Genomic DNA, 13269 nt, shown 5'->3' on the forward strand with positions numbered 1-13269 from the left:
ACTTGTGGTTTTCAAGTGTGATTTTTTTATTCAATGCATAATGTATGAAACAGAAAATAATAACAACATGCAATATTTATTTTGCTCAGAATATTTAGTAGCTCATTCCAGAAGGATACTTTGGGTCTGCGATGTTTTTGTTAAAGAATTTCATCATTAAAAACACACGTATGTCTTCAAACCTAAAAAGACATTGCACAAGAGAGAGAGCAATAAAAAAAACCTCAACTGAGACAAAGCTTGTGAAGAATCAGTTTTGAGAGGTGTCTGTTAACTGGATAGTTCCTGTTATATGAGCAATGAAGCATCTCAGGATGTAGATCCCAGAAAATTTGAGGGAACTGCAGGAGGAAAAAGAAAACATGAAAGGTAAGCTAATAAAAATTAATAAAATGATTGCCCACATCTATTTTTGTATGTATTATTAAAAATAATGACATACATTAACTTGTCGGTTAATCATCAACTTTTAAATAATGGGGTGAATAAAGATGAATACACATTTGTATGCAACTTACACTTCACAATGACTGAGATGAGGATTCAAAACTTCTGTAGACTTACCGTAATTTCCGTACTATAAGCCGCACCGGACTATAAACCGCACCAGCTAAAATTCGGGGATATTTTAGTTTTTTTCTTACATAGGCCGCACCGGACTATAAGCCGCACGTGCACACAAGGTTTTTACAAAGAAAGACAGTACACAGAAAGCCTTTTTAAAGTTTGAATAACATACTTTAACATGTCTTTCTAAACATTGACTGTGACGCAGCAGTAGTACCGGAGCAACACGGAAGTGTGCACGCGAGTTATTAACAAAGAAAGACTGGACACAGAAAGCCTTTTTAAAGTTTTAATAACATACCTTAACATTAATAAGCAGCAGTCATAGTAGTGTTTCAAAATAGTATTTTTGTTGTTGTTTTTTTCTTCAAGATACCGCACAACAGTGGTCCACAGCCTTTTTACGAGTGTATAAAAGTGATCAAGTCATCACAAAAAAAAATCTTATATAAGCCGCACCTGACTATAAGCCGCAGGGTTAAAACTTTTGGAAAAAAGTCACGGCTTATAGTCCGGAAATTACGGTATTTTATTTTTCGTTTTTGTTAACATTTGTATCCAATTTTCTTTTTTGAACAGGGTTCTTGGCAAAAGGGTATTGTGCGAAGCGTGTGAAGGGTGTGTGTGGTTTGTGGGGTGTGTGTGTGTGGTTCTGCAACAGACAGAAATACAGCACGTCAAGGCTCAACTTCTGACGTCACACAACACGAGTCGACCGCACACATTACATAACTAACTGCGCGTAACGATTCCGCTATACTTAATAACCATGACTGAAATACTCTCTGCAACATGCCAAACATAAGTCATCGAGACAACAAAATACATTTGCTGGCGACCGTTAGTCGCCGTGCCGCTGTGTAACGGCTACTCGTACGATGCGAGGGAAACTCAAAGGAGCGTGCCGGAGCTGTCAATCAAACGGCGACCACAAAGCAAACCGCGGTTGGACAAACGGCACAACAGTGGACAGTAGTAACAATGAAATGTATATAGTCACTTCGTGTGAAAGAGGCACACGATCACAGCAACGTACTCAGTCGATACCTGCAACTTTTAACTTACCGTTGCGCACAAGCTCCAACAATCGCGATAAGCTGAGGTAACTCACGCGAGACGTAAAACGTGGTGACGTCACTTCGCTTTAAAGGTATCTGGCGCCATCTAGTGTTGTAAATGGTTATATTGTCTGGACCCTGAATGTAAGACGACCCCCACTTTTTCAGTCTCATTTCAATGCAAAAAACTTCATCTTATATTCGGGCCAATACATTATGTGCCTTCATGGAGTACTGCTGTCCATCCCGGATCACTTTTACTAGAGAAGCACTGTTAAACGTCGGTCAGTCTTCTTCTGGTATTTTCTCTCCTGTTCTCTCTGATTCAGACTGTTTGTCGGAGATTTTAGCCGGAGCGGCGGTGCTATACAAGCTAGCGCGACGGCGGCGACGCGGAAAACGAGCCGGAGCTCTCGTTTCGGCTAACGCGTGCAGATCGCAGCGCGGACCTCTCTGGAAAGTCAAAGGGAGGTGGTCTCTGTTTCTACATTAATGAACGTTGGTGTACTGATGTCATGTTGTTGAAATAGTTTTGCAGCCCTCTCCTAGAAACACTTTTCATAAACTGCCGGCCGTTCTATTCACCGCGGGAGTTCTCCTCGATCGTCATGGCAGCTGTTTACATTCCACCACACGCACGTGCGTGTGAAGCTACGCAGATGCTGGCTGACCAGGTGACAGACATGGAGAAACTTCTACCAAATTCACTAATCATTGTCCTGGGTGATCTTAACAGGGCGAACCTCGCACACGAACTACTCAGATACAGACAGCACATAACGTGTCCCACCAGAGGGCACAGACACTGGACCACTGCTACACCGTAATTAAGGATGCATACCACTCTGTGGCTCGTGCAGCTTTAGGACTCTCGGACCACTGTCTAGTTCATCTGATCCCGGCCTACAGACAGAAACTAAACACTTTTAAAGGGCTAGAGACACCGGTATATGTATAAATCGGTTTTAGTTAGCTTATGGGCTTATAAATATAAATTGACGCTCGAAACAACGAAAAGGAAGCTGTTGCTCTGAAAAATATAATTTAAATTTGCCGCACAGACGAGTTTGACTGCACCGAGCCGCCAGCCGGAAGTGACGTCTCATGACGTCTCAAGTTGTACGCGTTTAGCTTCAGTGAATGTAAACAAAAAGAGAAGAGGGGCCAGCGCGGAGACGTCGGGCCAGGTTTGCGGCCAACCCAGCTCACCTAGCCGTGCCTTCCATTATCCTGGCGTACGTTCGTTCGCGGGACGACAAGATGGGTTGAGTTCGCCTGATAGAATCCACGAACCGGACAGTGCGTGCCTGCTGTGTGCTCGTGTTCTCAGTGGCCTGGTTGACTGTCATCTTTCCGGACTCTGCTGTGCATTGGGAGCGGCTAGCGTGCCATCACTCTTATTGTTCATCTTCTTGTTTTAATTTAATAGGACTGCACAAAAGATAATTGGAATCAACCTCCCATCTATCCAAGACTTGTACCTGTCCAGGACCAGGAAACGTGCAAGTAACATCTCTACAGACCCTTCTCACCCAGGCTGCAGTCTGTTTGAACTACTCCCCTCCGGACGGCGTTATAGAGCTCTGTACACTAAAACCAGCAGACACAGAGACAGCTTCTTCCCCCAGGCTGTTGCTCTGATGAACTCACACCAGTCTTAGAGTCTCAGAGTCATTACTGTGCAATACCATCCTGCTCTCCACACCTTTTTTGTCTACACTGTTAGTACTATGTGTCCTCTCTGCATCCATTGCAGCCTGGTCATCCTAGAAGAGGGACCCTCCCATCTGTGGTCTCTTCTCAAGGTTTCTCATTTCCCCTAGCTGGAGTTTTGAGTTTTCCTTGCCCTCTTGGGAGTTTAAGATCAGGAGATGTTTGAGAATATCTTCCATTTTTCACATGTCCTGAGTGTTGTTGTTAGTCACCTAAATGTTGAACAAAGGCTGTGATTTACAGAAGTCCAATTCCTTGTTTGGCACGCTCAAACATGGCGAATAAAAAACTCTTTAATCTTGAATCTACTTTGTGTAGTATGACACATGACTCCATCTTTGAGCCAGCCTTGCTCTCAGCTTGTTCTGCAAAGGCATCTGAAATGTGCCTCATAAGTATTTCTCTTTGTCGATGCCATTTTAGAGGATCTTAAAGTAGTTTGCTTTGCACAAACCGATAGTATTTAATATATCAATCGCGGCGGAGGTGTTATCTATTATCGGTCTCATTATCAGGCGGCACGGTGGCGCACTGGTTAGCACGTCCGCCTCACAGTTAGGAGGGCTACGGCCCTCCCTGTGTGGAGTTTGCATGTTCTCCCCGTGCCCGTGTGGGTTTTCTCAGGGCACCCCACTTTCCCCCCACATCACAGAAACATGCTTGGTAGGTCAAGTGAGCACTCCAAATTGCCCGTAGGTGTGAGTGCGGATGGTTGTTCATCTCTGTGTGCCCTGCGATTGGCTGGTAACCACCTACTGCCCGATGACTGCTGGGATAGGCTCCAGCACGCCCGCAACCCCCGTGGGAACAAGCGGTATAGAAAATGGATGGATGGATAGGTTTCATTATCCAACATACACCTAAATCTTGATTTTACGCGGACTTTGGGGTGCAGCATTTGGGAATCGCGTTAACCCTGAAAGCGCATTAAATAGAAAGTCTTGTTTTTTAGAAAGGCATGTTTTTAGGCAGCTGAAGGGATACTTTGTTACATTAAGTTAGGTCAGGCATGTTATTGGGCATTAGGATTCGTTGGCCTCAACAACAACACAATACAAAAGGTGACACTCACCTGACCAAAAAAAGCTGAGGGAAGCAGCTCGAGGTCTGTGTTGTAATAACATCTTGAAAATTCATAAGGTTTTTCAGTAGTGAGCTACGACCACATTTGTCAATCTTAGTCACCACCATCTGCAAAAACAATGTTTCTAAGGTTATTAAAACTGTGTGACTCATGTCTCATTGTGGTCTGCAGGCTAGTTAGGAGTAAACTGAACCAACAACATCCCTCTCCCCAATCCCCCCACCCAAAAAAACTTGGAGTATGATGTTTTCACTTGCTAAGCTTACCCGAAAGTTCTTTTGTCAAAGCCTTAAAAATATTAACACATTTTGTGAACAAGTGTGGGTGCTTTACTAAATCGTTACACTTGTCAGAGGTCTGCAGTATTTACATATTTTAGCGGTCACATTTATACAATTCTATAATGACATGAGAAGGGACTAACAAAATCATTGAAAGAACTGAGCAGTTGAGGGGCATATAAGGGAGAATTTCATGTGCATATGTCTGCGAGTGTAAAAGAAAGAAAGCCAGCTAAAATGCAGGTGGATCTATAGAACATTCTCATTTCAAGAAACTGTGTATTCAAGACTCATTGCATGCCAAGTAAATCATCTAAAGCATTTTTTACGTGCATGGTAATTCAGTATCTGAAAATATTCTCATAGTTCATCAAATCGGTTTAAAGGATGAAAAATAGGATCATCTATCCTAAGGCAGTCCTTTGTTAACTCTACCGCATTAATTTGGCATTGGCCTCAAATGTACATTGCTAAAGGGGCTAGCTAAAGGTCACTGAAATGTCATCTGGCAACAGCAATGAGAATGATGGCTTTCTTCATATTTTTAATCAACGGAGATTGTGGTTTCTCCCCAACCCTTGTGAGGTTAAGCAGTATAGGGTTGTTCCATGCCAAACCACCCTGTGGGTTTAACCAAGCAGTTTAATTTTAATGAAGCTTAAATTTTAATATCAATACAAAACGGGGTGTGGCTACCTTCATCTGAACTCTTCTATCTCAGGAACTTTTGATTCAAAATCTGCCATCATTTGGAAGGCCGGTGCATATTTATGTAACTTTGCCTTTTGATGTATCATTAGAGATCGAAATGAACTTTGTGGATCATATGGTTTTAAGAAGGTTTTTCAAAAAATGTAATCTCTCGTGTTCTCGAGAACATATACAAGTTTCCGAGATGTAACTTCAGAATAAGGCTTACTTGTATTTCTCATTTAAAAAAAAGAATATTCATCTTACCACATATGGACTTCTCGTCTCTTCACACATCTCAAGGGCAATGTGATCAGTCTTTTGCAGTCCAACACTGCCATCCACCAACAAGAATGTCCTCACAAGACTGCAAGGAACCAAGGTTACAAAGCCAATGGCTAGAAGGTCACGTGATTTGGAGGAACCCTAAAATTACATCAGATAATCTGGAAAAAAAGGTGCTTCCACTGTCTGACATTACTGGATAAATATCAATGTTTTGGGAAATTGTAACTTTCAGTTCAGAAGAACACAAAATTATCAGTTGATCCTCACGTTCTGCAGGAGCCTGATAATTGGATTAAGCGTGTTTAACGAGGGCAACTTGGAAAAGATGTAGGAATGCGGCCCCCGAGGACTGGAGTTTGAGACCCCTGGTTTAGAGGCTGTTATTTCTGCAAAAGGAGGATCCACTAAATATTGATGTCATGTTTCTGTTGGAGTGCCCAAATTTATCCACCTGCCTAACTTTTGTTTAAGTAATGATTGCACACTTTCTGTAAATCCTAGAAACTTCATTTCTCTTCTCAAATATCACTGTGTTTGTCTGCTATATGATATATTTAACTGAAATTGCTGATCCGAGCAACCAATGATTTATAGAGGAAAATCTTGAAAATGATTAGGGGTGCCCAAACTTTTGCATACGACTAGGCTCAGTGGCCTAGTAGTAGAGTGTCCGCCCTGAGACTGGAAGGTAGTGGGTACAAACCCCGGCCGGGTCATACCAAAGACTATAAAAATGGGACCCATTGCCTCCCTGCTTGGCACTCAGCATTAAGGGTTGGAATTGGGGGGTTAGATCACCAAATGATTCCCGAGCGCGGCACCGCTGCTGCTCACTGCACCCCTCTCCCCCAGGGGATGGATCAAAATCACATGGGGATGGGTTAAATGCAGAGGACAAATTTCACCACACCCAGATGTGTGTGTGATGATGATCATTGGGACTTTAACTTTAACTTTAAATGTCAACTGACTTCGATGTAGGGCGGAGCATTCACGGTGACAAACGGGGAACGGACCCCTTAGCTGCCCACCAACGCGCCTGACGCCGAACATGACGAAGGATCGCTTCGGCTGCCTAAAAACATTTCTTTCTAAAAAAAAAAAAAAAAACAAGACTTTCTAGTATATGTGTTTTCGGGGTTAACGCGATACCCAAATTCTGGACCCCAAAGTACGCATAAAATCAAGCTTTAGCCGTACCATAATTTCCGGACTATAAGTCGCGTTTTTTTTCATAGTTTGGGTGGGGGGGCGACTTATACTCAGGTGCGACATATATGTTTTTTTTCCACAAATTTTTACTTGATCATTAAGACATCACTTAAAAGTATAGTTGACCACTTCCCATGTTATTTTTAGTATAGTTGATCACTTAACATGCTTTTATATCTTTATCTTGAACATATTCAAAACATAAAAAATAGAGAAAACATCAAATAAAGCAATTAACACTTTAAAGCACCATATCCAAGTCCACTGTCTGTTTGCTCCTCTTATATTTATTATTATTATTTATTATTATTTGTTTATCATTTATTCAACACTCTTATTTATTCATTGTTTATGCCTTCTTGGGGTTTTTTGTGTTGCTTGTATCCATATGTGTACTATCTCACCGAGGGATAGTGGGAACATAATTTCAATCTCTTTGTGTGTCTTGGTATATGAAAAAAAAAAATCGACAATAAAGCAGACTTTGTCTTTGATAAAACAACCAAATAAACAAAACAAAAAACTACATCTGAAAAAAATTATATTTTCAGACGAAACTGGATGAGGGCGCTTTAAATTTCACCGTTGGCCGTGACTCATCAAATGGGTGGGCTTAAGAAAAATGGCACCAAAAAGAAAGTCATATTTTGCAAGTTACAAACTTCAAGTTGTAAAATATGCAGCTGAAAACAGTAATCAAGCAGCAGAAGGAAAGTTTGGAGAACCGTGATGTACCAATGGATTACTATTTCAAGTGACGTCAGTGGCACCGCGCGGCGCGACCCACGTAAGGACTACCGGCATCATTAGCGGTGATCATTTCTAAGTGACACGGAGGACAAAGAGTTTAAAGGAATTAAGGATTTGGAGTGACATAGAAGGTTTGAAAAACTATTATGGCTTTTACGCACGACCGGTCCTACTCTACTGAGTCGGGGGCCGGCGCTCGGCCGAGTGGCTGTCCGCGAACGGTGCATGGGGCTCGGACATGGCCCTTACGCACGCCCGGTCCTCTGCCATGGAGCTCTCGTGTCTGGAAGTCCACGCCGCCACACGCTTGGAAGTTTGTTTTGTGGAATAAAGAGCCGTTTACCAAACCCACGTCTATCCTTGTACTTTGTTAACGCTACAATACAGTTATATACTAGATCTGTGGAATAAAGACGACGCTGACGTCAGGGCGCACGCGCGGCGATGTTGACAAAGGACGAGGAATTTGATCGATGGATTTAATGGATTTAAAGTGCACGGATGGTTTGATAATATTATTGCTTATATTATAGTTATTTGAAATATAGTTTATCTGTCGTTATATGAGCCTGTGGAATATTTTGAAGTGCAAGCGCCCTCAGCCGCGCGCAGCCATTGTTGACAAAGAACGATCGATGGATTTAATGAATTGGAGTGACACCGATGGTTTTATAAACATGTTATTCATGTAATAGTTGTCCTTAATCACTCTATATGTTACGTCAGGCCCGTTCTCAGCTCTTTGTTTGTGTTTGTCACGTTAGCATACCTATCGTTTAGCCTGTTGTTGCTATTTAATGAATTGGAGTGACACTGATGGTTTTACAAACATGTTATTTATGTAATGGTTGTCCTAAATCACTCTATATGTTACGTCAGGCCCGTTCTCAGCTCCTCATTTGTGTTTGTCACGTTAGCATACCTATCGTTTAGCCTGTTGCTATGGTATCGAATGATCGATTGATTTAATGAATTGGAGGGACACCGATGGTTTTATAAACATGTTATTCATGCAATAGTTGTCCTTAATCACTCTATATGTTACACCAGGCCCGTTCTCAGCTCTTTGTTTGTGTTTGTCACGTTAGCATACCTATCGTTTAGCCTGTTGTTGCTATCGTTTAGCCTGTTGTTGCTCGTTCATGACTGTTTTTGGTGTGGGATTTTGTCGAATAAATTGCCCCCCAAAATGCGACTTATACTCCGGAGCGACTTATATATGTTTTTTTTCACTTTTTGGGGCATTTTATGGCTGGTGCGACTTATACTCCGGAGCGACTTATAGTCCGGAAAATACGGTATATGGCTTCGAGGTGCATGTCTTTAGACTATCATGTGCAGAAATGCACGTTGTGTCGTCATCTTAACAATGTTGAGGAATTGTATTTGTGTACAAGTGTTTCCCCCCCAAACTACTACTTCACATAGCTTCCCCGAGTAGCAAAGTTGATATCTCACTTCTTTCTTGAGTAGAGATATGGTTCGACCATATCCACGAAATCTCGAGGTGCTCGATGTCCATAACCTGGCATGTCCACGATGGTGAAAGCCCTGCCCACCCTAAAGAAATTCATCTTTTTTGTGTGACCCTACAATGGAATAGAAAACAAACATTAACTCTGATTTACATCATTTAACACGGCACTGACTTGAGTACATCTTCATTAGAAGAGAGATACGATACAATACATCTTTAGCTATATAGCGCGTACACAACGGCTTTTGCCACAAAGAGCTTTACAAAAAAATAATATAAAAAAGTCGTGTCATTTACCTGCCTCAATAATTACAATGATTTAGCTTTGTGATACTGTTAACAACAGCAATTCATTTCCAATTCAAAAACAAATTGTAACATATCTAAATGCTAGATTTTGTGATATATAATAATGAGACCAAGCTGAATTACTTCAAAACATTTCTGCATACACAAGCAGCTGCAGACATGCAAACAGAGATGAATCATATATAATTTAAGTTGGAGAGCATGAAATATAGCGAATTAAAAAAAATGAAATTAGCTTTTTCAAAACATGAAAGTATAGCTATTTCAATAACTGCAATTTGCTTCTCTTCTCCCATGTGTGTATAAGGTATGTTTACAAAAAGATCATGCACATCCATGTCAGTTATGACTACTTACAGGGGTTTTGGAGATTCTGACTTCCACATTGGGACTCAGGGAAAAAAGAGATTTGATAAGAGATGACTTTCCCACATTGCTTCGGCCAATGAAACACACCTGGGGATACACACCAACACCATGAAACATGAAAGTCCCAAAGTCAAAGTCCCAATGATCATCGTCACACACACATCTGGGTGTGGTGAAATTTGTCCTCTGCATTTAACCCATCCCCATGTGATTTTGATCCATCTCCTGGGGGAGAGGGGAGCAGTGAGCAGCAGCGGTGCCGCGCTCGGGAATCATTTGGTGATCTAACCCCCCAATTCCAACCCCCAATGCTGAGTGCCAAGCAGGGAGGCAATGGGTCCCATTTTTATAGTCTTTGGTATGACCCGGCCGGGGTTTGAACCCACAACCTTCTAGTCTCAGGGCGGACACTCCACTACTAGACCACTGAGCTGGTGAAGGAGGCTCTGTAAGGTTCTGGGACTGTCAACTACATCTGGCACTGTATCTTGAATCTGTGCAGAGGACAACGTGTGCAATAATAATAATAATTATTATTATTATTATGTGTGCAATGAAATCTCAAGACTATCTAGGAAACCTGAAGAGAAATGTACTGCCCAGTGTTAGTAAGATACTGAAGGCCACAGTCGCAGGGCATTAATCTAACAAATGGATAATGACCCAAAACACACATCTTAAAAACACCTAAGGCTAAGAGCATAACGTTGCAATATTTTGGAGTATCCCTATTCGCCCTGATCTAAATCCTTTTGAACATCAGTGGAAGGAGGTGAAACATTCAATCTGGACAAAGCACCCATTAAACCTGAGACAACTGCCAATCTCGCATCAACAAGCTACATGGGCAAATGAGAACCGAGTGCATTTTGTGTATTTGGATTACACATTTTATCTTGTTACTTATGATTGTATTAGTATTGTTTCACATTTTACATGTCTATGTTTGATGTTTTGTCTATAGTTTGTATACATCATATTGTAACGTTTGTGGTACATTTCCAGCCCTTCTGAAAACTTGTTACACTTAATGAACTTTTAAAATGCAAAAGGAAGAATGTATACCAATGTGGTGATTATAGACTGCATTCAAACATTACTGTGAGCAGAAACTACCTTTCTTATTGTTGAACATGCTGTTAGTTGTAGAAGAGCCTCTGGCCAATAAATTATTTTAAGATTGGATGGTAGAACTTAAAATTATGAAACCTACAAAGATATAATGTTGTTTGTATTAAAAAAAAAAAACATCTTATTTGCTGTCCAACAATTTCGTGACACAAGGGCAATATCAAAAATGGATAGGACAAGATGGAGAGCAAACTGTAAAAGGCTTTGTAGTGTGACGAAGGCATTCTACTGACCTCTGGTTGTTTCAGTGCAGGTGAGTGGTCCATCCTCTCTGCTGACATATAATAATCAATTTTATGAGAAGGTGATGGGCAGAAGAGCCTCTCAGCTTTTAGAACATCATCAACACAGGGATGAAAGAGTTGGAACTGTGTTCTATCCACGGAGCTGAACGTAAATTCAAAACAGATATTGATGTCTGTACAATAGACAAGTTAAACGATAGAATGTGACATTTAAAAAAAAGATACCTGTCCAGGTACTCCTCTATATCTGTAAAAGGGTAAAGCAAGCGTTTGACTTTGTTTGGGAATCGAACTCTAACCTCTTGTAGCGAGGCCAACTTGTGAACTGTCTGTCGAGGCAAAGTACACAATTGAGCCCAAGGTCGAAGCCACTGTCGAGGTTGCAGAGAGAGCATCTTCTCTTGTGTTAAAGGTCTGTTTTGAAGTAAACAGGGAGGAGAACGAACTTAGTACGGCTGAATCTAAGCTTTAAATTGATTTGAGTAAAGTATTGGAATTTATAAACCCAATAAAAAGGCCTGATTTGATAACGTTGTATGTATTCGTAAATATTAAATCGTGTCTTGATTAAAATATATTTAATTTAATATAGTGTTGCTCAAGTTATGCTTTACTGCAAATGTAACAACTGCGAAACAATAAGAGTAATAGGAAACACGACATAAACGTATTGCTCACCCTTATGTCTGCATTGTTTGCAATATGTTGCAGAAATAATAAACAGTAAGACTAAAATAAGCCTTATCAATCAAAACTACCGTAATGACTCTCTTCTATATTGCGTGCGTCTCAAAATAAGTCCGTCTGAAACATCAAGCAGTTCAGGAGACGTTCCTGCGCTTTCGCGCAAAAAATAGAAAACTCGACATTTTGGGCTAGTTTGTTGGTACCAATACAGAATGTGCGTGTGCGTGTGCGTGTGGTGCGCATATGCTTGTTTTCCTGTGTTGCAGTTAACGCTTCATTCTTTTCCTTTGATTGTAACGAAGAAATAGCATTTTATGATTCAGATCAGGGATAAAGTGCAATTTAAATGCTGAAGGGAGACATAATATTTCATCTGTGCTACAAGGAGGCCACATTGACCGTGGTGGAGCCTCATTAATTGACAATACAAATTTCAATGGATGTATAAAATATGCACTATTCTAAATTTCAAATCTAACAACAAAAGGTTTGAAGCAAACAACAAAATAACCACTGACAGTATTTTTTCTCTCTACTTCAAATTACTCTTTTGTATTAAAATTGCCATTCAAGAAGGGCACAAAACAGCTGAACAGCAAACCAACATTAATTGGAAGAACTCGTTTTGTACAATTCTTCCCCGCAAAAATCAACTCTCTCAAATTATTATTTAGGCTCTGTTTGTCCCTCATAACATTCTTAATCCTCAACAAAACATTAGGCCTAATCATGTTGTAGCATTGGGTTTCCACCTGTGTCTGACAAAAATCCTGTAAATTTTCACCATCGAATCGACCTTTTTATAAGTAACTATAGGCCAATATCAAATCTACCATTCCTGGGGAAAATCATTGAAAAGGTTGTTTTCGAGCAAATCCATGCTTTTATGATGCAAAACAATCTTTTCAACACGTTTCAGTCTAGATTTCGGCCACACCACAACACTAAGACTGTACTTTTAAAAGTCTTAAATGACATTCATCTAAATAATGATGCAGGCAAAGCCTCTGTCCTGGTATTACTGGATCTCAGTGTTGCTTTTCAGAGATGGGGACTCGAGTCACTGTGACTTGGACTCGAGTCGACTCGAGTCGCTGTTTTGATGACTTGTGACTTGACTTGACAAAAAATGAAAAAACTTGAGACTCGACTTGGACTTGGAAGTTAAAGTCTTGGGACTTGACTTGACTTGAGACACGATGACTTGAATGACTTCAGTGTTATTTAGTTTGTTTTCAGTTTGAATGTAAAATTAATAATACATTTAAAAAAATAATATCGATAACACGGTAGGAGCGCAGGCTGAGAATGGCGTTGTCATGATTGGATCACTACCCTGTCAATCAATCAGTCGTGCCCTCTCTACCTACCGAACGTGTTTATTGGAGAATCACGTCCCTTTATATCA

The 13269-nt window shown here is 40.8% G+C and overlaps 1 protein-coding gene and 1 long non-coding RNA gene across 4 annotated transcripts; one reads left to right on the forward strand and one right to left on the reverse strand.

Annotated features, from left to right (window-relative positions):
• Positions 1-57: 57 nt before the first annotated feature.
• gtpbp8 (GTP binding protein 8) lies at positions 58-12405 on the reverse strand. 3 transcript variants are annotated; one of them, XM_088383799.1, is made up of 9 exons: positions 11853-12329; positions 11400-11588; positions 11258-11316; positions 11163-11200; positions 9787-9885; positions 9102-9232; positions 5661-5760; positions 4411-4529; positions 58-341 (listed from the first exon to the last, which is right to left on the reverse strand). In XM_088383799.1, the coding sequence occupies exons 2-9, from the start codon at positions 11567-11569 to the stop codon at positions 251-253; spliced, it is 807 nt and encodes a 268-aa protein (XP_088239925.1). In that variant the 5' UTR covers positions 11570-11588; positions 11853-12329; the 3' UTR covers positions 58-250. The 3 variants fall into 3 exon arrangements, with proteins under 3 accessions (XP_088239925.1, XP_088239924.1, XP_088239926.1); XM_088383798.1 differs by having other exon boundaries at positions 11163-11316; positions 11853-12214; XM_088383800.1 differs by lacking the exons at positions 9102-9232; positions 9787-9885 and having other exon boundaries at positions 5661-5819; positions 11163-11316; positions 11853-12405.
• On the forward strand, positions 1591-3642 carry LOC148394635 (uncharacterized). Its single transcript, XR_015860086.1, has 2 exons — positions 1591-2299; positions 3055-3642. It is a non-coding gene; the product is annotated as an uncharacterized LOC148394635 (long non-coding RNA).
• Positions 12406-13269: the final 864 nt, after the last annotated feature.

The sequence above is a fragment of the Syngnathus floridae genome, chromosome 8, assembly GCF_059516105.1.
Source record: "Syngnathus floridae isolate MCC-2025c chromosome 8, RoL_Sflo_1.0, whole genome shotgun sequence".
NCBI classification, from domain to species: domain Eukaryota; kingdom Metazoa; phylum Chordata; class Actinopteri; order Syngnathiformes; family Syngnathidae; genus Syngnathus; species Syngnathus floridae.

Coding starts and splice junctions, on each gene's coding strand:
- gtpbp8 (XM_088383798.1), bottom strand. CDS start 11,569: ATGCTCTCTCTGCAACCTCGACAGTGGCTTCGACCTTGGGCTCAATTG. Junction 9,233..9,786: donor TCAGAATCTCCAAAACCCCT/GTAAGTAGTCAT, acceptor ATTCCATTGTAG/GGTCACACAAAAAAGATGAA. Junction 342..4,410: donor CCTCAGCTTTTTTTGGTCAG/GTGAGTGTCACC, acceptor TTCCTCCTGCAG/TTCCCTCAAATTTTCTGGGA.